We start from the raw sequence: 22,847 nt of genomic DNA, 5'->3' as shown, positions 1-22,847 counted from the left end.
GCTCAGCCCCTGAGCTCCCTGAGATCCCTGGCCAGAATTGGGCAGCTATTTCCATCTCACCTCCAGAGCAGGCTGAGGTGAGCTGAGCCAAAATAACTCAGCCACAGGGAAGGCAGAGTCAGCACCAGGCTGGGGCTGGAAGCCGGACAAGGCTGAACATTCATCCTGTGCCTTTCCCTCTGAGAGCCAAATCCCATTTCCTCAGGCAGAGCTGGAGCAGCTCTGGGTTTATTGGATTGGCACAGGGTGGGTTGTGCTGGTGAGAGAGAAGGAATCATTCCCTGCCAAACACCTCTGACATGGAATGGGCCAGGGTATCCTGGGGATGCCTTGAGACGGCTGAGCTAGGACAGAGGGCGGGCAGAGTTAAAGAATAAAGCAGGGATTTATTTTTAATGGATTCACTTTGGGCAGCACAAGAGCCCAGCCAGGGCTGCACCCAAGACGAACCAAAATGGTCACAAAATGAACCCAAGATGAACCAAAATGGTCCCAAAATGAACCCAAGGTGAACGAAAATGGCCCCAAAATGACCCCAAGATGAACCAAAATGGCCCCAAAATGCACGAGCGCTCCCGGGGTCTCTCCCTGGGATCAGTTCTGCTCCATTTGCACCTTGCAGTTCATTGTCCCATTCCAGCTTTAGCCCAGGCACTCCCACCCTGCTTGTTTTTCTCTCTGCAGCCCACGGGGTTTGTGCTCCTGGGCTGAGATTTGGATCATTTGTCCTTGGTGCCCAGCTGGAGCAGGAATTGTTTTGTCTCCCTGCTCTGTGCACACAGCTCAGCATCCCCTGATGTGAACCCAGACCCACACACTAAAGCAGCACAGAATATGAAAAATAGAAAAGCTAAAACCTGAGGCATCACTGACATGTCAAAGGATCCCAAACAGGCAGAAGTTCATATTCCCTGGTGAGCAAAAGGTGATAAGAGCACGCTGTGTGCTCCTATGAGCAGGCCCAGCAAGCTCAGAATTTGGGCAGGGAGCAAAAATCCACACAGGAGACCATTTAAAAATGTCCTTCCAAGCTGGGTGTGAGGTTTGTGGCTGCACTAATGCACTGCAGGACTGCAAGCACCAATTGATTGTGCTGCAAGCTGCTGAATTATAGTTAGGCATCTGCTTAATCATGCCAAATTCCCCTCCCCTCACTTCCCTTTCCACGCTATGGCATCAGAGAATCAATGTTAATTCCTCAGTCCCATTACTGACTCCTCTTTGGGCACCCACACTGAGCAGGGATCAGGATTTGAGCCTCATCCCTTTAAAAGAGCCATCTAACAGGGACGGGAGCTGGGAATTTTCTCTCTAAGCTGATGGAGTGGCTGATTTCTTGTCCAGCTGCTGAGCTGGGAGCTCTGAGTGCCACGCTGAGCTCTGTTGGAGTTTCCTCAAAGGCCACGGGAGTGAAAACCCACTGGGAATATTCCTGTTGGTGCCTTTGTGGGATACCTAAAACCAGAGGCCAGGCAAAATTAAGAGAATAAAAAGCAGTTCTATTTATTAAAGGGCCTTCAGGTACATTTAGGGCAGACAAAATCCACCCAAAAATGGAAAATGGGTTATGGATTTCACACTTTTTAAAGTTTGGTCCATTTGCATTTTTGGGGGTGAATCTGCCAATTCCAGCTTCAGCTGATGAAGTCATTGACCCCAAGTTTGCTGCCCCCAACTCCCTTTTGTTTCCATCTCTGGGCCCTGAGGCAGTGAGGTGTCCTTGATTGCCAGGCCTGGAGAGGAATTGTTGTGTCTGCCCCAAATGGGGAAGCAGCAGCTCCCACTGTGTGTGGAGTTTGGAGTTCTACACTAAAGAACTGCAGGGTTACAAATAGATGGAAAATATAATAATATATTATTGCAGAATAGAATAGAATAGAATTATTATTGTTGCTATAGTATTATTATTATTATTGTTATTATTATTATTTAGATTATTATTATTATTATTTAGATTAAAAATATAAAAGCAAAAATCCTAAGGTATCAGTGTGACTGGCACTGCTCTGCCATGAATCTCTTCCTGCAGTGCTGGGATGAGCTCTGGTGTTGTTGGGACAGGAGGGGACAAGGACTCTGGCTCGGGGAGCAGCAGTGACACTGGGAACCTTGGCAGCTCTGCAGTGGAAAGGTAGTTTTGAATAAATCAGGAATTTAAACATGAGTTTACCCAGATGTCACAATGGGACATTAAATGAATGACACACACAAGCTGAGATGTCCAAGGTAAAAACAGAGCAGTTTATTTCTGAACTGCAATATTTATAAACTTTCAAAAGTTTATAAATAAAAATTTCATCCTCCATGGATTGGAGGATGAAATTGTCACCTCTCCAACCACACTGGTCAAACCAACAGCCCATCAATTCTCCAAAAAGAAATGCAAAACAATCATTATTTACATGAAAAGTGTGTGAGAAACTCCATTACAAAAATGTAAACATCAGAAGGCTTGGAAGAACTTTAGAAGAACAGGGTAACACCCAGAGAGTGTTCAGCTGAAATTCCCAGTGTGGCTGCTCTGGGGGCTTCTGACCATCACAGCTGCTCCTTGCAGCTCTTGCAACTTTTTTTTTTTTTTTTTGCAGCTCTTGCAGCTCCTTGCAGTTCGTGCAGCTCCTGCAGCTCTGCTCCTCTGCCCCAGCCCTGAGCTGCACCTGTGGGGAGGAGCAGGGAGGTGATGCCAGCTGGGAATTCACAGCACTGGAATTCCAGAGTGCCTCATTCTGCCCCCAGGCAAGGAACTCTCCTGTCTGCCTGTCTGGAGCATCTCCCAGCCTGGACATTGCTCAAAGTCCTGCAGCTCCTGCACAGCAGTTTCTGCTTCACCTCTGTCTTCAGGGACTGGTGTAGCAGCTGCTGCTGTTACTAAAAGTGATGGATAATTTGGATGTCTTCATGGTTTTTTTTGAAAAAACCCACCTTTAAGATATTTGATGTTAGCTATTGAAAAGAGAATAATCATGTTTTTAGGAACTAAATCCCTTTTTAAGTTCCCTTTTTAGAGAAGTCAGTGGTGGCTTTCTGCAGTGGGAGAGGGAACTTGCTCACAGCTCTGCGAGCTTCTTTCTCCCCTTTTCTTTCATACATTAGAATCAGGTTATTAATAACTCCTTTTTAAATAGAGCAGGATTTATTTTCTTCCAGGGGTTGGGAAGAGCTCTTTAATTAAAAGTGAGTGCTGATGGCTGTGGGGCTGCTGAGCTGCTGCCAGGTGATACCAAAGGTGTGTCCCACCCAGGAGAGCAGTCTCACCTCCAGGTCTGCAATTGAGAATTTTGGGATTTGGGACATAAATTGAGCCTTGGTGGCTTGCTGGGCACAGCTCTTCCTGTTTGAGGGTTGGATTTGTGAATTTGCCAGCGTGTCCCACCAGGGCTACCCATAGAATCCTGCACCAATAATTCACAGAGGATATAAAAGTTTCGTTTGGTTTGTTAGGGTTCCTTGGGTACAGGGGGAAAGGAAAGGAGAGGAAAGGAAAGGAGAGGAAAGGAAAGGAAAGGAAAGGAAAGGAAAGGAAAGGAAAGGAAAGGAAAGGAAAGGAAAGGAAAGGAAAGGAAAGGAAAGGAAAGGAAAGGAAAGGAAAGGAAAGGAAAGGAAAGGAAAGGAAAGGAAAGGAAAGGAAAGGAAAGGAAAGGAACATTTGGCTTGATGATTCAGCCTTGCGCATCCTGGGAAAATGCAGTTTGCTGGCCTGCAGGTTGGAAAGATGAGCTTTTTCCTCTGGAAAAGTGCGGTTTGGTCATTGTGACCTGCCACCTGCTCCCATGAGGTGTCACGTGGCAGCTCCTGCCTCCAAACCCCTCGGACAAAGCATATGCAAAGCCTATTATGGAGCTGTGGAATTGAGCCTGATCTCGTGGAAATTGGGTCATCCTTTGTTAGTGTCACTTTTTCAGATCCATGGGAGTCAGCAGTGCACACGCACTCGGTGCAATGCAGAGCACAGAGGTGGAAATGGAGAGCCTAGGACTGTGTCTGATGGAGAGCCTGTGCTGTGTCACCAGTGAGGAGAATTGGATGAGAAACCCTTAAATGAGAGAATTGTTGGAGCATTTCCACCAGCAACCTTAACAAAAATCCACCAACTTTTCCCAAAGCAAAGCAACTCCCAGCTGCCTTTCTATTTTGGGAGTGGGCTGTAAGTCAAACAGCTTTTTATCTCGGGAGAGATTCTTCTTAAAAACCATGTGAGAAGTGCAGCCCTTCATCAGGGAGGACTGGGGGCAGCAGAGGCCTCCTCATCCCACACCTGAGTCAAGGCACAGCTTTCCTGGTGTTGCCAATGTTGGCAGAGCAGAGCATCCTCTGTCTGACAGATGAGGAATGCCATGGTTGACTCACAATTAAAAGGAAAATATTGTGAATATGTTAGGAGCAGTTTTATAGGTTTATAGTTATATATAACTAGACTATATATATAATAACTATTATATACTATAGTTATAATAGTTATATATAGTAGTTATAATAAATATAGTTATATATAATAATATATATAAAATATATATTTATATAGCTATAAAATATTTATTTATTATGTTTATTATATTTATAATATATTTCATTATATTTATTATATATAAATATATATTATATATAATAAATATATATAATATGGATAATAGTTATATATAACTATTATATATTATATATAATTATATGTAACCGTTATACATATATCATATATTATATATAGTTATATATAACTATTATATATATAATATATATAATATAGTTACATATAACTATTATATATATGTAATTATTATAACTATATATTATAACTATTATGTATAACTATTATATATTATATATTAGTATATTATATTATAACTATAATTATAACTATATATATTATAACTATTGTATATAAAAACTATATAGGTCATATTTATAACTATAACTAGCTATATTTATATAGGTTTATAGTTATGTTTTACCCCCCTTGTGGTGTTATTATGGGGTGCCCTGGGTTTGGGACATTTAGGAATGTGGGATTGTTACCACGGCAATTCCTGACCTCCAATCAAGATTTAAGGCAGTGATCTCCACCCCTGGACAACAAAGAAGGAGTGGATGGACAGAACTTTGGGAGAGCTAAAGGGTTAAAAAGCAAAATCTCCATTGTGTGGGTGAGCACATGGTGAGGAAAATCCTCTGCTCCCAGCACTGTAATATTTTCTCTATTCAGTCTTCTGTTGGATTTTTGATAAGGTTTGAATAAACCTTTCCAATTTTTGGAAGTGAGCAGCATTTCTCACATCTGGAAGCAGAAAAGGTCCCTAAATGTGGTGCCATTCCCTGGTGAGGCTGTGCCAGCACCCAGGACCCACAGCAGCCTCACCACTGCTGGTGCCAAGGGTGTGCGACACTTTTTTTTTGCTCCTGCTTTGCTTGGCACAAGAAGGCTGCAAAGTTCAGGTTCAGCCCTTTCCAAAATCATTTAATAAAAAGATTCCTGCTTTTTCCAGCCTTGGAAAAGATCCCTTTGCAGCAGCAAGGACAGAAGTGCAGTGCCTGTAATAAAGGAGAAATCTGGACAGCACTTGGGCACTGTGGTGATGGCTGCAATGTGAGAGCCTGTCCAGGAAAACAAACACATTTAGGACAATAAATCCAATATTTTTAGACTTTCCCAGGCGGTGCACCTTGCTGTTGGAAGCAGTGGAGCCTTGGGACTGTGTCACAGCATAAAAGCAGTGCCACCGCACTCCTGTCCTGATTCTCCCACGGAGGGGGGATTAATCTGGAGAAGAGAAAGTTTCTGATGCTTGTTAAAATTTGGCTGAAGCTCTGAAACTCAAGGGGTTTTATGTTTTCCAAACTGGTGGGTGGTTCATTCTAATTCTGGATATGCAGTTTATTCACATACACAACTAATCCTTTTTTGAATCCTGTTAAGTTCTTGTTCTTCTCAGTATCCTGTGGCAATAAGTTCCAGCAGCTAATTGTGCTTGTGTTGAGCTCCCTTGATCCACTTTACTCATGCTTGCTTTAAAATTTAAGTGTTGTTCTGAGGAGCTTGGTTAATTTATTTTATTTTTTTTTCCTGGGAGATAATCTGTGTTCTTGATCCCATTTGTGGGTCAGGCTGGAAGGGAAGGGTGGGTTGGGTTTTGCCTCAGCTGTTGCAAGGCCAGGGGAATTTTGTGCCTCAGTTTCTGTGGCAGTTTGGAAAACACAAGAAATGGCTCTGTAGGCCAAGGCAAGGGGTTTGTAGGGGAAGCTGGAGAAAATACTGAGTGAAAAAACAGCCCCCAGAGGCTGAGCTTCCTTACCAGGCTTCTCCAGCACCTCTGGGTTTCTGAAATCTAAAAAAAAAATAAATATACCAACCTAAAAAAACCTAACCAAAAAAAAAAAAAAAAAAAAAACAAAACATAAAAAGAAGAATTAATTATTTCTGTATTCTGGCCATAGGAATTATTTCAATTTTTAAAAGAAGGAAACAAATGCTGGGTGAAGAAATGATGCAAACCCTCACCTTCCATTGCATCATTTGCTCCAAAATTTGGATTTTCAGGGATGAATCCAGGTCTCCTCTAGCTGGAATGATTCTCTTGGACACCTGAAACATTTCTGGCCATTCTCCTTCCCTTTGCTGACTTGCAGTCTGAGGTTTGTGCTGCACAGATCAGCTCAGGGATGGCCATTCCCCCTCAGAGCTGACCTGAAAATCCTCTGTCCTTTTGTCCCCTGGATTGGGAGAATCTGAGCTTGAAAACACCACTCCTGATTAAACCCTCCAAGAAGCAGCAATTCTGTGAGCTCATTACTCAGTTCTGGCTATGTTCTGCTTAATAACTAAACACTAATTAGCTGCACAGTTTTGCTACTATACTTATAATAGCCCCCATTAAAGTTATGGGGTTTTTAGGCAGTAATGGCTTACAGAGTAATTAACGAGCAAGAGGCTTTTATTGCTACCTTTATTTTTAGCCTGTGCTTTACAAGCCTGTTCTGCCAAATACCAAAAATCTTAAACAGAGGCTTGGAATGCCCATCCCCTGCCAGGCAGTGTGATAAAGAGCAGGGATGAGTGTGGAGCACCCGGAGCTCCAGAATCCTGAAATTCCAGACTGGTTTGGGTCAAAAGGAAGTTAAATCTCATCCAGTCCCACCCCTGCCATGGGCAGGGACACTCCCACTGCCCCAGGTTGGTCCCAACCCCATCCAGCCTTGTCCTGACCCAGCCTTGTGCCCAGGGTGTGCTGTGCTGTGACCACCCCGTGCCTCAGTTTCCCCCTCTGGGAAGGGGGCAGGACATCCCGGGGGTTGATTTCTGTGCCAGGCACCTGCCTGAGCTGGGGTGGGAATTCAGAAGGGTTTTTGGGTTGAGGTGGGCAGAGCAGAGGGACCAACCCTGTCTTGTGCCACTCCAACATCATTTCCCAGCAGGGATCAGACCCAGCTGCTGTTTCAAAAGTAGAAGGAACCCTGATTTCAGATTTTGGGAGGAAAAAGCTTTTGGTGACAATCTCCTGAAGTGTGAGTGTTTATTTTCTTTGCAAAGCTTTTGTTGCAGGTTTTGGCAGCATCTGTTTGTTATTTCCTGGCTTGTTTGAAGCACAACAAAACAACGTTTGCTACGTTTGTTTGGGGATTTTTTTGGGGTGTATTTTTTTTTTTTTTTTCACATCTAGACAATGTTTTTACTCCAGTAAGATGTATAGGTACAAATTCAAATCAAGCCTTTCTTTAGTTTAACATTTTCTAAATCACTTCTCTTCAGTGTGGGCAAACCAAGGATTAATGACACTGGGGCTGATCAGCCCCAGAGGAGGAATGAAGGTAAAACTGCCTATAAAGGTTGCAGATCAAATCACTCGTTCCTATGGCAAGTGTCAGAGCTGATGCCAATTAACTTGATTTAAAAAAAGAACCTTCAGTGTTTAATAATCCAGCATGTTACTAACACGTGGCTCCAGGATTTATTAAAGCTTTTTTATTAGATCAGTGCCCTTTCCACGTTGTCATTCCTCGACACCATTGCCCTCTGCCGGAGGATGGGGATCTCTTTCATCTTGTGGCACTCAATTCTTCCCAAAACCGTGCAAAATCCTTTGTTTTAGGAGTATTTAAACCCTAAAATCACTTGCATTTGAGCCAGTGATTTGTGGCTTGCACATCACTTTTCAAAAGTGGAAAAAAAACCAAAAGGCAGGATACTTTCTGTAGTGGAAAATAGAGTTTGATTGTTTTAATTTATGTTTAAATTTGTTCCTTCTCCTTCATTTCCCTGGGGAAGAGGAGACAGGGGAAGTTTAAAAGTGACAATCTGAATTAAGCAGGTTTTGTTTCAAACAGGTTCAGTGAGAAAAGGAGAGTGCTGTTGTGATGAGGAAGGGGTGGAGTAAATGCCCTGAACAGGAACATCATTTTCCCAGACCAATTTTTGTCTTGTACCACAAACAGTCACAAAAATCCTCGCCTGGCTTTGGCAGCAAGGGAATTTTAGGATTCAGGACAAGCCCTCTGTCCTGGGCTGTGATCACCAGCAGTGTAAAATCACAGGCTGCCATGTAATTCCTGGCTGGTGTTGTTCGCAGGAGAAAATGGATTTCACCTTTGGCACATGCTGAGAGGGGAGCATGGCTTTGTGACACTGAGAGCTGGTGTCACCTCTCACCAAAGCCCTTGGTGGCATCAGGGTGTGGAGATGGAAGCTTGGAATGCTCTGGATGGAGATTTCACAGCGCTCACTGTGACCGTGTTCACAGGGGTCTGAGGATGAGGGAAGAGACGAGGATCTGACTCCATGTTTCAGAAGGCTTGATTTATTATTTTATGATATATATTATATTAAAACTACACTAAAAGAATAGAAGAAAGGATTTCATCAGAAGGCTGGCTAAGAATAGAAAAAGAAAGAATGATAACAAAGGTTTGTGCCTCGGGCTCTCTGTCCAAGCCAGCTGACTGTGATTAGCCATTAATTAGAAACAACCACATGAGACCAATCCCAGATGCACCTGTTGCATTCCACAGCAGCAGATAACCATTGTTTGCATTTTGTTCCTGAGGCCTCCGAGCTTCTCAGGAGGAAAAATCCTAAGGAAAGGCTTTTTCATAAAAGATGTCTGTGACAGCTTCCAGCTGCCCCAAAGGAATTCTCACCACGTCCTTCAGGCAGGATCATCAATAACAGCAAATCCCTTCAGGAGCCAGCAGGGAGGGAAGGCTGCAGAGCAGAGCTGTGGTGCTCCCTGGGCAGCTCAGGGTGCAAAACATGGCCAGAACTGGGGTCACCCTCTGGTTCCATGTCCCTGCAGCCACCCCTCACATCTGGGACCCTCCCTGGGCTCGTGTCCCTTTGGGGACATTGATTGCAGCCACTGCATCCCAGTGGCACCTGCAGCCCAGGAGTGGCACAGAGGGAGCTCAGCCAGCTCTGGGGGACAGGGAACGGAGCACTGGGACATTCCCTGGGCCTGGCAGCTCTCCCTGCTGGCCCTGGGCAGCTGGAGCTCCACAGAGACAGCTCAGTGACCAGGGAGCTGCTGAATGCTCCGTGCAAATGGAAATGATCAGAGCAAAGCACAAACCACTGGAGCTGCTCATTGTCCCCACTGCTCAGGGGCTAGAGGCAGAGCAGCACCCCAGCACAAAGGGGCCCGTTTGCCATCGTGGCAAGCTCAGCCTGTCCCATGGGATGAGGTTGGATTGAGCCTGGATGGGCAGAGGCAGGGGAAAGGATGGGCAGGAGGCAGGGGAAAGGCAGATTGAAGTAAGGGCACAGTGCCTGGAGGAAGCTGCCCATGACAAACAGGGCATTTGGTGATGCCAGCCCACTGTGGCAGCTTGCCAGGGGCTGTCCATGGGCTCTGAGTGGATTTTTTAGCTGTTATTTCTTCCCACCCCATCTCCAGCAGCAGAATCCTTTCCTGGGTGCATTTCTGGGGAAGGCACTTCCCTGGGTAAGGTGTTCAGCCTTTCCAGCTGCCCCTTAGGCCCTGCAGGGGTGCTCAAGGGACCTGTTCCAGCTTCATCAGGGGATTCCAAGGGTGCCACTGCTCCTTGTCCTCTGTTCAGGCACAGTCAGCAGTGCAGGCACAGCAGGGATGATGCTCTATCCTCAGGGCACTGTGCTCTGGCAGATCGAGGCCAGCAGGAATTCTCTGGCTCCAAGAGCTGGACAGGGATGCAGCAGAAAGCTGATGCTTGCTGGAATAATTCCTCCTCTTCCTCCCTGGTTTATTTTGTCTGAATGAGACTGCTTTCACCAATTCTGAAAACAAATGAGAAAGCTCTGACTGGGGAACTGGCTGTTTGCTAGAGTTGGCTGGGAATTTTCCTACGAGTTTGGGTATTATATGCATGGAAAAGAAATTATTCACTGAAACTTCAGTTGAGGGACATTTACATGACAGTTTTAAGGACAAAGCCCTGTTTTCCCTGGTAAATTAATACCTTTGTGGTTGAAGTGCTAATTTGGAAGAACCAGGTTCTGTCCAGCCACTTGAATATTGCAAGGTTCATTTAGAAGAAAAACCTGGCAGTTCTTGGAGCTGTTTCATTCCAAGTGGGCACAGTACTGGGGGCTGGCTGTACAGCCCAGTGGCCAAGGAAAACTCAGATCAATCCAATTTGGGCTAATCAGGGCTCTGAACCTGGATTTCTCCATGTCTTCCCCCAAGAAAAAAAACAGCTCTGGGAAAATATTTGCACAAGCAGTGTGGCACCTGTCACAGAAACATTTTATGAAAAATCCTTTCTTTAGGATTTTTCCTCCTGAGAAGCTGAAAGGCCTCAGGAACAAAATGTAAACAATGGTTATCTGCTGCTGTGGAATGCAACAGGTGCATCTGGGATTGGTCTCATGTGGTTGTTTCTAATTAATGGCCAATCACAGTCAGCTGGCTCGGACTCTCTGTCCGAGACAGAAGCTTTTGTTATTCATTCTTTTCTATTCCTAGCTAGCCTTCTGATTAAATCCTTTCTTCTATTCTTTTAGTATAGTTTTATGTAATATATATCATAAAATAATAAATGAAGCATTCTGAAACATGGAGTCAGATCCTCCTCTGTTCCCCAATCTGAAAACCCCTGTGGACACGGTCACAGCACCAGACTCAAGTGGAATTAAGGAGGGGATGTGATAACTCCCAGATCACAGAGCAGAGCTTTTCCCAGAGCATCCTGCTCCCTCTGCAGCATCCCTGGGCTCTGCCTGCCTGCACTGCAGCCCTTTTAGCAGCCTCTAATGCGCGGCCCCACCTGGGAGCAGCAGCACTAAACTGCTACCCGTGTTTGCAAACTGCCCTGGTGCGTGGCAGCCCTGCTAAGTGCTGTGCTTGGGGCTGAAATACAGCCTGCTTAAATCTTGTATGTGCTTGTCTTGCATCAAACTAAGCCGTTGTGGCACTTTAATAGACTCCAGGCACAGCACCTCGGAGAGGGAGCCAACCTGAGCTCTGCTGGAAGCCTCAGCTGAGAGTGGAGCTGCCTGCAGGATGGGAGTGTTGATGGGAATGATGCCTTTGTCCTTTACCTAAAACAGGCAAAATTAAGGGAATAAAAAGTGGTTATGTTTATTGAAGGGTCTTAGGTACAAAACAGAGGCCAGGCAAAATTAAGAGAATAAAAAGCAGTTCTATTTATTGAAGGTCCTACAGGTACATTTAGAGCAGACAAAACTCACCCTAAAATCCACAATGGGTCATGGTTTTCACACTTTTATAAGTTTGGTCCATTTGGTTAAAAAGTAGTTATATTTATTGAAGGACCTTCCAAGCTGAGGAGCCAGGAAGAAGTTAGTTTCTTCTCCTAATGAGGCAATGAATTCTTTTTCTCTGAAAGATTTAGGTGTCCTGTTACTGCTATCTGGTGCAAGTGCCTCATTCCTTTCTTTAAAAAATATCCCTCATACATAATTCCTATTTTACCTACGAAAGTTACCTTTTAACTTCAAAACTGTTAAAATATTAGTACAGCACTACTAATCAATACAACAAAATACACATAGCAAATATCTGCATGGAGCAGATGACAATATGAGACAACAGAAACAGAGTTATTTTACCTACAAAAGTTAAACTTTATTTTTAACTACTTTAACTACAAAAGTTTTTAACTATTTTAACTACAAAAGTTACCTTTTAACTACAAAACTATTAAAATGTGAATACAGCACTACTAATCAATACAACAAAATACACATAGTAAATATCTGCATAGAGCCATACAACATGCATTTTTCACAATGCCTGGTAAATATCTGCACAGAGCCATACAACATGCATTTTTCACAGTGCCCACTGGCCTTTGCTGTGTGTTGCAGGTTTCCTCCCACCTGAGTCCCTGAGGTTCCTGCTGGCAGCTCCAGCAGTGCCCTGCAGAGGTTCCCTCCTGCTCCTGGCTCCGAGGCCCCTCCAAACCTGCTTCTGCAATGGGTGGGTTGTAAGCACTGGTAAGACCCACGAGCCGTGTCACCTTGCTGCTCTCTGCCTCTCTCGCGTTCTTCTCTCTGTCCTTGCTCCTTCCTGCCCATTTATTTCTGTTCTCCATGTGCTCTGCTGTTCTGTCTCTGGGGTTTTCACTGTCAGGTAATGAGGAGCTGTGGGCCCAGTCAGTCTTGGAGATGCCGAAGAGACGAGACATCCTGGCTATCGTGCTGATAGTTCTGCCCTGGACACTGCTAATCACCGTGTGGCACCAGAGCACCATTGCTCCTCTGCTTGCAGTGCACAAGGGTGAGAGAAACCAAACCAGCCCATGCCGAGCCCGTGCATCCCCCCTTCGTCCTCATCTCCTCTCTCATTTCATTCCTCCATGGCAGCCATGCTCATCTCAGCTCCCAGACCATGCCCATGCAGGAGCCTCCCCACCTCTGCTCTAGGGGTTCTTCAGAGGCATCAAACTCCCCACCTCTGCTCTAGGGGTTCTTCAGAGGCATCAAACTCCTCCACCTCTGCTCTAGGGATTCTTCAGAGGCATCAAACTCCCCACCTCTGCTCTAGGGATTCTTCAGAGGCATCAAACTCCCCACCTCTGCTCTAGGGGTTCTTCAGAGGCATCAAACTCCCCCACCTCTGCTCTAGGGGTTCTTCAGAGGCATCAAACTCTGTGCTTGCTGCACTTGGAGAGCTCTTTATGGCCTCAGCCCAGAGTGCTGCTTCTCTTTGTTCCCTGAGAGGATTCCCTCCCTCCCTGCTGGCCTCTGCAGTGCTCTGCACACAAAGTTATTCCAGCGGGAAAGCTGCAAAAGAGACAGCAGAGGAAACAAAGCTGCCACTCGAGGCAGCTGCTCCGGGAGACCTGAGGCTGAGAGCACTTTAAGGAAAGCAGAAAAGCAGTGCTCTTGCACTTGAAGGAGAAGGCAAGAGCCAGATCTCACCTGCCTGGGGGAGCTGAAGTGCTCTGAGAAGTTGACTCCACACTCCTGTCACACACTGCAGTAAACACAGCCCTGGCCCGAATCGGGGGCTGCAGGAAGTGCTGGGGGAACCCTTCTGGCCAGAAGCATCCCAGCTTGGTCCTGTTCTTGGCACAGCAGCAATATCTAAGGGCTGTGTGGGCTCTTGGGGGCTTGAAGAAGCCATGCTGCCTTCTGCCACCTTCCTTCTTGGCTCTGCCCTTCTGCTGTGGGCAGGCTGGTCTGGGGGAAGAAGACCAGCTCATTTTCAGGACCCTTTCATCCTCTCTGAGGGATTCTCTCCCCTTTCAGTGTTTGTCTCCATCCTCCATAGCTGCTTATCCCTTTGCTGGACACTCTGATGAGCAGTTTGAGCTGCAGGTAGTTCAGTCTGTCCTGAGCAGTTTTCCCTTTCTCCTGACAGCCACCTCTGAGGCTTTGGGCAGGGAAAAATGCCTCTGATCCCTTCTGGAAGGTGGACAGTGTTTCAGAGGGTGAGGAATCTCCTGGGCTCTAAAAAAGGACTTTAAAAATGACTAAAAACACGCTACCTGTCTGTACAGCAGTTTGATCAGTGCCCTAAAAGCTGTTTTCTGTGAATGGCCTCTGCAGTTACAGCATGGAGACTGCTCCAATGGCTCGGTCAAGAACTCACCAATGACCTTGATGAGACACTTCTCTGCTTCTCAGAGCCCCCAGTAAAGAGTGAGTGGTGGTAGAGACCAATCTGAAATCTCTCAAGGGGAATCATTTTGCTCTTGTGAAGCATTTCAGAGATGCTCTGCTCACAGATGCTGAGAGAGATGTGCACCTGGAGATGCCCACACAGCAGCACTTCCCCGTGCCAGGGCTCACAGCTGAGGATCTGACCTGCAGGGCTTTGCAAACTGTCTCGGGCACCATCCTGGCTAATTACATTTGTGTCTGTGTCCAATGCATTTCGCAGATTTATTTCTGAATTGATTCCAGCTCTCAGAGAGCTCTGCTGTGATGCTGAGGTGCTTTGCAGCACGTAGGGCCTGCCTGACAGCAACGTGTACCCTGTTCCTTCCCCAAATATCCACCCCCCTCTGTCAATACCATGGAGTAAAAAGCTTTCATTTGGTTCAGGCATCAAAGCTTTGCTGCTGGAAGAATAACATGCTATGAAAAAGCCATGGGTAATCCCCTGCTGGGGCAGATCTAATGGGCCTCTGTTCCTGTTCTTTCTCATCTCAAGTTCCTGGTAGTTACCTGATGTTGAAAAATCCATGGCTCAAAGAGTTCTGTGCCCACTGGAGAGGCAGCCTTCCATCCTGAGTGGGGGTCCCCCTTTATCTTTGCAGACTGTGGCATTCCCCCTGTGGAATTCTTCCTGCCCTGCACATGGAAGCTGCACCCTGGAAAATCAGCAGGTGCATCAACACTGGTTTTCCTTGAGCCGATTGTTAACATTTGCAGGGATTTTGTATGTTGGGATCAGAGAATCCAATCTTTAGGCAGTTCATTGCTCACATCTGCAGCTCTGAGGGGGCTGCTCTGTTCAGAGGCTGGAGGGGCCTTTTTGAGGCAGGTTAGTTAGAGGCAGGGGAAAGTCTCTGCAGGAAAAACCTACAATTACAGGCTTTCATTTCCACTCTCCATTTCTGCATTTGAAGTGTGTCTTTCCCCACTTCTCTGTGGTTCTCAGAGAGCTGTAGGGCACTGCAGTGTCCTGCCCAGACTGTGCTGCTGGGGATCTTCACTGTTTTCCATCAGTTTTTTCCCTGCCTCTCAATCCAGGTGCTCCAGTGAGTGCAGATCTGAAGCCTGCCCCACTGAGCATGGTGCCCAGAGCACTGGAGCTCTTCAGGGATGATGGACCATCATTCCACCTGGCTATTTTCTTTATCTAGACCTACTTGCTCTACAGTCCTGTCTCTTCTGGGTGCTTTTTGACACTGCTTGTTGTGAGCGCTCAGCCCAGTTATCCCGGGCTCTCAGGCCTTTTTTTCTTTTTGGTGCTGGTTTTCTAGCAGCAGAATCTTCTTTTCTCATGCATGTTTGTCCCCGATTCCTTTATTTATCCGTGCCCTTACCCACGAAAGCCTCCACTCCTGGCACCCACAAGGGTGACCCGCTGGCTCAGCCAGGGGGTGCTGGACGCCCGAGTCCATGCAGCTCTCTCTTCTCTCCATGCCCTTGCCCAGATGATGGTGGTGACTCCCTCACTGGCCTGGTGTTTTCCACCAGGTTTTCCCTGCTGCCCAGTCCAGGTGCTCAAGTGAATGCAGATCTGAGTCCTGCCCCACTAAGCGTGGTGCCCAGAGCACTGGAGCTCTTCAGGGATGATGGACCATCATTCCACGTGGCTATCTTCTTTATCTAAACCTATTTGCTCTACAGACCTGTCTCTTCTGGGTGCATTTTGAAGCTGCTTGTTGTGAGCGCTCAGCCCGGTTGTGAGCTCAGCTTGTTGAGCACTCAGCTTGTTGTGAGCTCTCAGGCCTTTTTTCTTTTTGGTGCTGGTTTTCTAGCAGCAGAATCTTCTTTTCTCACGTGTGTTTGTCCCTGATTCCTTTATTTATCCGTGCCCTTACCCACGAAAGCCTCCACTCCTGGCACCCACGAGGGTGACCCGCTGGCTCAGCCGGGGAGTGCCGGACGCCCAAGTCCATGCAGCTCTCTCTTCTCTCCATGCCCTTGCCCAGATGATGGTGGTGACTCCCAGCGTGATCTCGCTGCAGGCTTGGACTCCAAGGAATACTGCCTGTCGGACCGGGACATAGTGGAGGTGGTGAGGACAGAGTACGTTTACACGCGCCCACCCCCGTGGTCGGACACGCTGCCCACCATCCACGTGGTCACCCCCACCTACAGCCGGCCCGTGCAGAAGGCAGAGCTGACCAGGCTGGCCAACACGCTGCTGCACGTGCCCAACCTGCACTGGATCCTGGTGGAGGACTCGCAGCGCCGCACGCCGCTCATCACCCGCCTGCTGCGGGACACGGGGCTCAACTACACCCACCTGAACGTGGAGACCCCCCGCAACTACAAACTGCGAGGGGACATGAGGGACCCCCGCATCCCCCGCGGCACCATGCAGAGGAACCTGGCCCTCAGGTGGCTCAGAGAGACCTTTCACAAAAACTACAGCCAGCCCGGGATTGTTTACTTTGCGGATGATGATAACACCTACAGCCTGGAGCTCTTTGAGGAGGTAAGGGCCTGCTGGGGGGGTGGATGGGGCTGGTGAATCTGGGGAGGGTAGGATGGTTGTGGCAAGCCTGGATGAGTGTAGTGGTTGTTCTATGTATTTATCTAGGATGGGGCTAGTGAGCCTGGGGTAGGATGGTCGGGACAGACAGAGACAAGAGATCTCTGCAGCCAGGTTGTGGAACTTGGGATTTATTGCAAAGGGCCTGGGTGCAGGGCCCTGCTGGGAGCTGCCAGCCACAGCTCAGAGCAGGGCTAAGAGAAGAGAGGGGGAGAGAGGATGAGAGGGTGAGAGAGTAAAAGGGTAAGAGAGCGAGGTTCCCATTACAATACAATAAATCTTCTTTTATGTTGAATATTCTAATTCTCACTAACCAATCTAGTACAATACACAAATCCTATAGCATTACATGCAGCCTATCAGAATCATTACATTACCATCCTGTGTTATATTTTAAACCCTAAAATCTCCTCTTTGGGCCCCTTCTGCCAAGCTGTAGGGTCTGCTCTGACCCTTGGGCCTGTCTGCAAGCAGAGGGTGTTGTTCCATCAAAAGGGGATCACCTTCAGCCAGCCACACCATTGTTTTCCAGCTGTTCAGTAACTGAGGTATCTCAAAGCTTGCTTTCATTTCAATCTTGCTTATAGTTTCCATATTCTCAAAATCTTTTGCCAGACAATCATATTGATAAGGCTTTCCTGTTTCATCTTCCCCAACAGGGAGGGGGTGAGGAGTAGGGGGTTACAGTATGGGTAAATGAAGGTTGTATAGAATGTAGTCTTATCCCCTAAAGAGTTGCAGCTGAACCAATTACTAAAGATTAGGAGCAGGCCTGATGTTAACAGGCCACACCTGTAGCCAATAAGAAGAGTGTTAGAAAAGAGTGGATTGGTGGGACTGGAGTCTGTTGGTTGCTGTGAGGACAAGGAAGAGTCAGTGCCTAGAGGAGCTGCCTACAAGAAACGTGAAGGAGGTACAAAACTTTAGTAATATGGAACCCTTGCAATGTAATGACAGTAGAACTCTTGCAATATAATGACAACACTGAGGGGTGCTGTGGGTGAGCTGAGGACATGCTGGGCTCCACAGCCTTCCCAGGACATCTTGTTCAGAGGTGTTCCCTGTGCTGGTCCCTGCCTTGCTGCATGCGTGAGGAGCAGGAGTTTGTTGGAGACTTTGGTTCCCCTCCTGCAAAAGCAGAGCCCTCCATGCAGTGCCTGGAGGAGGGATGTCTGGGCCAGGGGATGTGACCAGTTTTTTCCCCCTGGAGCAATTCCAATTCCAGCACTCAGCATGGCTCCCCCAGGCTGCTATCAGCAGGTGAGGGGCTGAGATCTCCCCCTGGAAGTTTGCAGCTCCTTGGCTGAATTTCAGTGTGTCCTGACAATCTGTTTGGGTTTGAGCAGGGGCTTTCCACAGGCTTTCCTACCTTTGATCCAGCCCAGCTGGGGCTCTAAATGAGCTCCTGTTTGCAGGTTTGAATGTTCTTACATTCAAGACCAGGTACCTCACCTGGCTTCCAGCTCAGAAATTACTTGTTCCCTTGCTCTCTTGAGGCCAAACTCTTTCACCAAGGGATGAGAAAGGAGGATTGCTTCCTTCCCCACCAGCTGCCTGTTTTCATACCAGGGATCTCCTATTTATTTCCTCATGCATGCCTCTCCCTTCCCCAGTGGCTCTCACTTTAGCTTGCACAGCCACAGGAATGGCTTTGAAAGCTGGGAGTGAATTCAGGCTGAATATCTTTCTTCCCCCGTCCGCTTTGAGGCTGGCTCTGGTGGCATCTTGAGACAGACTCCTCACATGAATAAAGCAGAAAGGGTTCCTTCATTCACTCCTGTGCTGTGCTCGTAGAGGCTTCTCCTCTCAGACGTGTCTCTGCAGTTAAGGTCACTGAGCCAAGGAAATGTGCTGTGAAATGCAGGAGACACACGTTATTGTTCCCTGTGGACAGGGGCTGCCGTTAGCAGCTGTATAATGCAGAAGGGCAAGTGCCAGAGCTCTTCTGCTCTCGTTTTCAGTAATTAGCAGTGATGAGATTAGCTCTGGGAGAGCCCTGATCTAAGAGAGCGAGCTGAGAGCAGAGATAGAGGCTGAGCCTGCCAGGGAGCAGGGCAGGGTGCTGGGGGTGAGTGGCATCCAGAGCACCTGCCTTGGCCAAAAGGGCCCCTGGTGGCTCTGCTCCATTTCTGGTGACCACAGGGAGCAGGAGGCATCCAGTTCCACAGTGCAGGGCTGTTCTGCCTGCTGTGAATGTCCAGAGAGACTGTGCTTCCCCACTGTCCCCAAGGCTGGCAGCTGCAGTGCCCCACTGGCATCTGGAGATGCTCTTAGCCTTTCATAGCCTGAGACTGCAGCCTAAATACCTTAGTAGAAACGACCTTTCTTCCTAGATGTGCCATTCCTGCATTTCCAGGTGGCCTTGGACAAGGTGCTTCTCTCCTGTGTCTTGGTTTGCCCATGCGGACACCAAGAGCTGGACAAAAACCCCACTCATAAATTGCAGAGGTGTTCCTTATTGGCAGCTCTGGACAAAAACCCTACTCACAAATCCCAGAGATTTCAAATGAACTTCTTCCCGCCTTGCTTGGGCAAGATGATGCCATCAGGATTCAGAGGAAGAAGTTGAAGATGACCAGACAGAATCCTATATTTGAATGGAATTTATGCATCATGTATGAAGTGTATGAATATGCAACAGGCTATTGTTTTTAAGGGTTAATTCTTTGTTAACAGGTGTCCTTTTATTCAGGCAATCATAAAATACTCACTTTTCACACCCCGTGTGTGCTCATGGCAGATGTGCAGCACCCAGATAGTGTTGGTGTGGCCTGTGGCCTTCATGAGCGGCCTGCACTTAAAGTTTGAAGACTTTAAGAATTTTTCATACAGGCACAACTTATTTTGCATATATTTTACTTAAGCATGAATTACTCCATAATATGCATTACAATTTTAATATCTGCGAAAAGCAAATAATAAAATATGCATTTTTCACACTCCGTGTGTGCTTGTGGCACAGCACCCGGAAGGTGTTGGTGTGGCCTGTGGCCTTCATGGGCAGCCTGGCCTTAAAGTTTTAAGACAGTAAGAATTTTTCATACAGGCACAACTTATTTCGCATATATTTTACTTGAATATTTGCGAAAAGCCAATCATAAAATCCACGTTTTTCACATGCTGTGTGCTCGTGGCAGATGCGCAGCACCAGGAAGGTGTCGGTGTGGCCCGTGGCCTTCGTGGGCGGTCTGCGCTACGAGTCGCCCAAGGTGAACGCGGCGGGGAAGGTGTACGGCTGGAAAACCGTCTTCGACCCTCACCGGCCCTTCGCCATCGACATGGCCGGCTTTGCTGTCAACCTCAGGCTCATCCTGCAGCGCTCCCAGGCCTACTTCAAACTGCGCGGGGTCAAGGGCGGCTACCAGGAGAGCAGCCTGCTCCGCGAGCTGGTCACCCTCAGCGACCTCGAGCCCAAGGCTGCCAACTGCACTAAGGTATGCTCTTGTCCTGCTGCGGGGTGCTGGGGAGCCAGAGGGGGAAGAAAATGCAGTTTTCACCATCATTCCATCACTTCACTGAATCACAGGATTGATATTTATCAATATAGCTGGATGGGATGTGCCTGGGCTTGTCTGGCCCTGCTGCTGAACTAAATAGCGGCAACTATTTACGGTGTTTCACCCCACAGACACTTTGGGCTGGCTGGGTGTGTGGTGTTTCACCCCACAGACACTTTGGGCTGGCTGGGTGTGTGGTGTTTCACCCCACAGACACTTTGGGCTGGCTGGGTGTGTGGTGTTTCACCCCACAGACACTTTGGGCCGGCTGGGTGCTGCAGCTGGGCCCGTGGGGACAAGTCCAGGCCTGCAGGAGCTCTGGTGGTGCTGGGATGGAGCTTCCCCCATAACAGGGGCTGCTCCTCAGGTTTCCCTCTGTGGAGAAGCTTTAAGGCGATGGTGAAGGAAAGGAGTCAGTTCTGATGGAGGGTTTGGATGCAGAGCTTTATTCTGGCCTCTGAATGCAGCACCAGCTCCAACAGAACTCCCTGAGCCCGTGGTTGCTGTTCCTCTGAACCCTGGGAAGAGGGGCAGGGAAGGGGTAGGGAGCCACCAAGCAGGATGGGCTTTCCTGTGGCCTGGCTGCTCCCCTAGAGCAGGGAGTTCCATGAGTGAAATGTCAGTTATTTAACGTGAATTCCTGAGTGGGGTTGAGTGCTATGACATGCTGGGGTTTGCTCTGTGGCCCCTGTGAGCTGTAATCCAGGAGCAGGGAAGGGCGGCTCACACAGGCTCTTCCTTGCTGCCAAGTTGTCTTCTCCCTCCTGACAACTGTGCAATATCTGTGCCCACAAAAATCTGGATCTTTCTGTGTCAGAGATAATACAGAAATGTTGTAGTACCTGGGATACTGCTGTGAGCTCCAGAAGGCTCCATTTGGGGTGATTCCACTGGTTTTTGCTGACTGATTAATGCTGCCTGTACACATTGCTGGGTCAGGGAGCAGGACCCCGTGTGCTAAATAACACAGAAACCACGGATGGTTCTTCTCCTGAAAACTTCCCAATCTGGGAGGAGAGATGAATCTGGCTGGGCTGACAGGGAGTGTGGGAGACACCATGAGACAAAGCTGCTTAGAGTGACAGGCATCAATCACAGCCCATCAGCCACAGAGGTGCTGCCAAGGGCTTTGAAGCTTTGTGAGTGGGTTCCCTAAATACTGGAGGTGTGTGTGATCGTGTTCACAGGGGTCTGAGGATGAGGGAAGAGATGAGGATCTGACTCCATGTTTCAGAAGGCTTGATTTATTATTTTATGATATATATTATATTAAAACTATGCTAAAAGAATAGAAGAAAGGATTTCATCAGAAGGCTGGCTAAGAACAGAAAAAGAAGGAATCATAACAAAGGCTTGTGGCTTGGACTCTCTGTCCAAGCCAGCTGATGGTGATTGGCCATTAATTAGAAACAACCACATGAGACCAATCCCAGATGCACCTGTTGCATTCCACAGCAGCAGATAACCATTGTTTGCATTTTGTTCCTGAGGCCTTTCAGCTTCTCAGGAGGAAAAATCCTAAGGAAAGGATTTTTTATAAAAGATGTCTGTGACAGGTGTGCTGGGTGTCCCCCTGAAATCAGAGACCCCTGTGCAGCACTCTCACACCTTTGTCTGTTATAAACTTCAGCCAGTCTGATTTAGAGAGTCTTTATTGCTTAATTACCCTGACAGAATTGTTCTTTTATTGCAAATAAGTTGTTACTGCCAACAGCTCCAGTGTTGGATCCAGGTCTCCAGTATTTTTGGGATAGGAAAGAAAATGTGGCTAATAGCCTTTGCCTGATTTCCATGTGCACTGCTCCAAAGCCATGGAAAAAACAGGAATCTGATTCCTCTCACAAGGAATCCAGGAATAAGGAGGAGGAGCTGAGGGGAAGGAGCAAGTCTGGGTTGTATCTGATAGCGGCTGTGCCTCTCTGAATCCACATTTCTGTGGTTATGGCTGTCCTACACCAGGACAAATAACCCAACCAGCCTCCCAAGAATGGGGAAAGAGTTTGGATTAAAATTAGATCCCCGTTCCTGGGCTCTGTGTGGAAATAAATGTGTTTTCAGCAGGCAGGAGAGATGGACAGACTGCTTTTACTCTGTGTACAGAGGATCAGGGGTGTTTACTTGATCTTCTGTACACAGGGTGTTTATCAGGGTGTTCACCTGGCCAGTTATCCAGTCTTTGGTCCATTGTCCCTGCTGTAAACAAATACCTGATGAAGGAAGCTGTGCTGATAGGTTGGGGTGAGAAATGACAGCTCTGAAGGAAGGAGAGGAAGGAAAATGTTGTTTCCAGGAGGAGGAAACAAAGGGTGCTGGAGCCAGGCAGGGCTGACCCAGGTCAGGGATGGGGAGGAAGCAGCAGGGATTGCTGCCCAGCACTGGAAGCATCTGAGTTTCCTTTCTTGGCTGGGCTGGGCAGAGCTCACAAGGCTCCTTGTTGTGAGCTGAATGCTGTCTGCTCCTGGCAGGCTCTGAGTGCAGCTTTGCAGCCTCCATTTCCCTGGAAATCTCCATTTCTGCTTTTACTCACCTGGGACCGTGTTCACAGGGGTCTGAGGATGAGGGAAGAGATGAGGATCTGACTCCATTTTTCAGAAGGCTTGATTTATTATTTTATGATATATATTATATTAAAACTATACTAAAAGAATAGAAGATTTCATCAGAAGGCTGGCTAAGAATAGAAAAAGAAGGAATGATAACAAAGGTTTGTTGCTTGGATCTCTGTCCAAGCCAGCTGATGGTGATTGGCCATTAA

The 22,847-nt window shown here is 47.4% G+C and overlaps 1 protein-coding gene across 3 annotated transcripts in view; it reads left to right on the top strand.

Annotated features, from left to right (window-relative positions):
• B3GAT1 (beta-1,3-glucuronyltransferase 1) overlaps positions 1-22,847 on the top strand; it is a 43,450-nt gene that overhangs the window by 13,281 nt on the left and 7,322 nt on the right. The window contains exons 2-5 of one of the 3 annotated variants that reach the window (XM_059488268.1): positions 12,287-12,398; positions 12,552-12,698; positions 16,066-16,538; positions 19,733-20,029. In XM_059488268.1, coding sequence (XP_059344251.1) covers positions 12,395-12,398; positions 12,552-12,698; positions 16,066-16,538; positions 19,733-20,029 — 921 coding nt within the window. In that variant the 5' untranslated portion in view covers positions 12,287-12,394. Of the gene's footprint in view, positions 1-12,286; positions 12,416-12,551; positions 12,699-16,029; positions 16,539-19,732; positions 20,030-22,847 lie in introns of all 3 variants that reach the window. The other 2 variants (XM_059488267.1, XM_059488269.1) reach the window with 2 other exon arrangements.

The sequence above is a fragment of the Ammospiza nelsoni genome, chromosome 24 (genome assembly GCF_027579445.1).
Source record: "Ammospiza nelsoni isolate bAmmNel1 chromosome 24, bAmmNel1.pri, whole genome shotgun sequence".
Taxonomy (NCBI): Eukaryota; Metazoa; Chordata; class Aves; order Passeriformes; family Passerellidae; genus Ammospiza; species Ammospiza nelsoni.
This window is presented reverse-complemented; position numbering and strand designations above follow the sequence as displayed.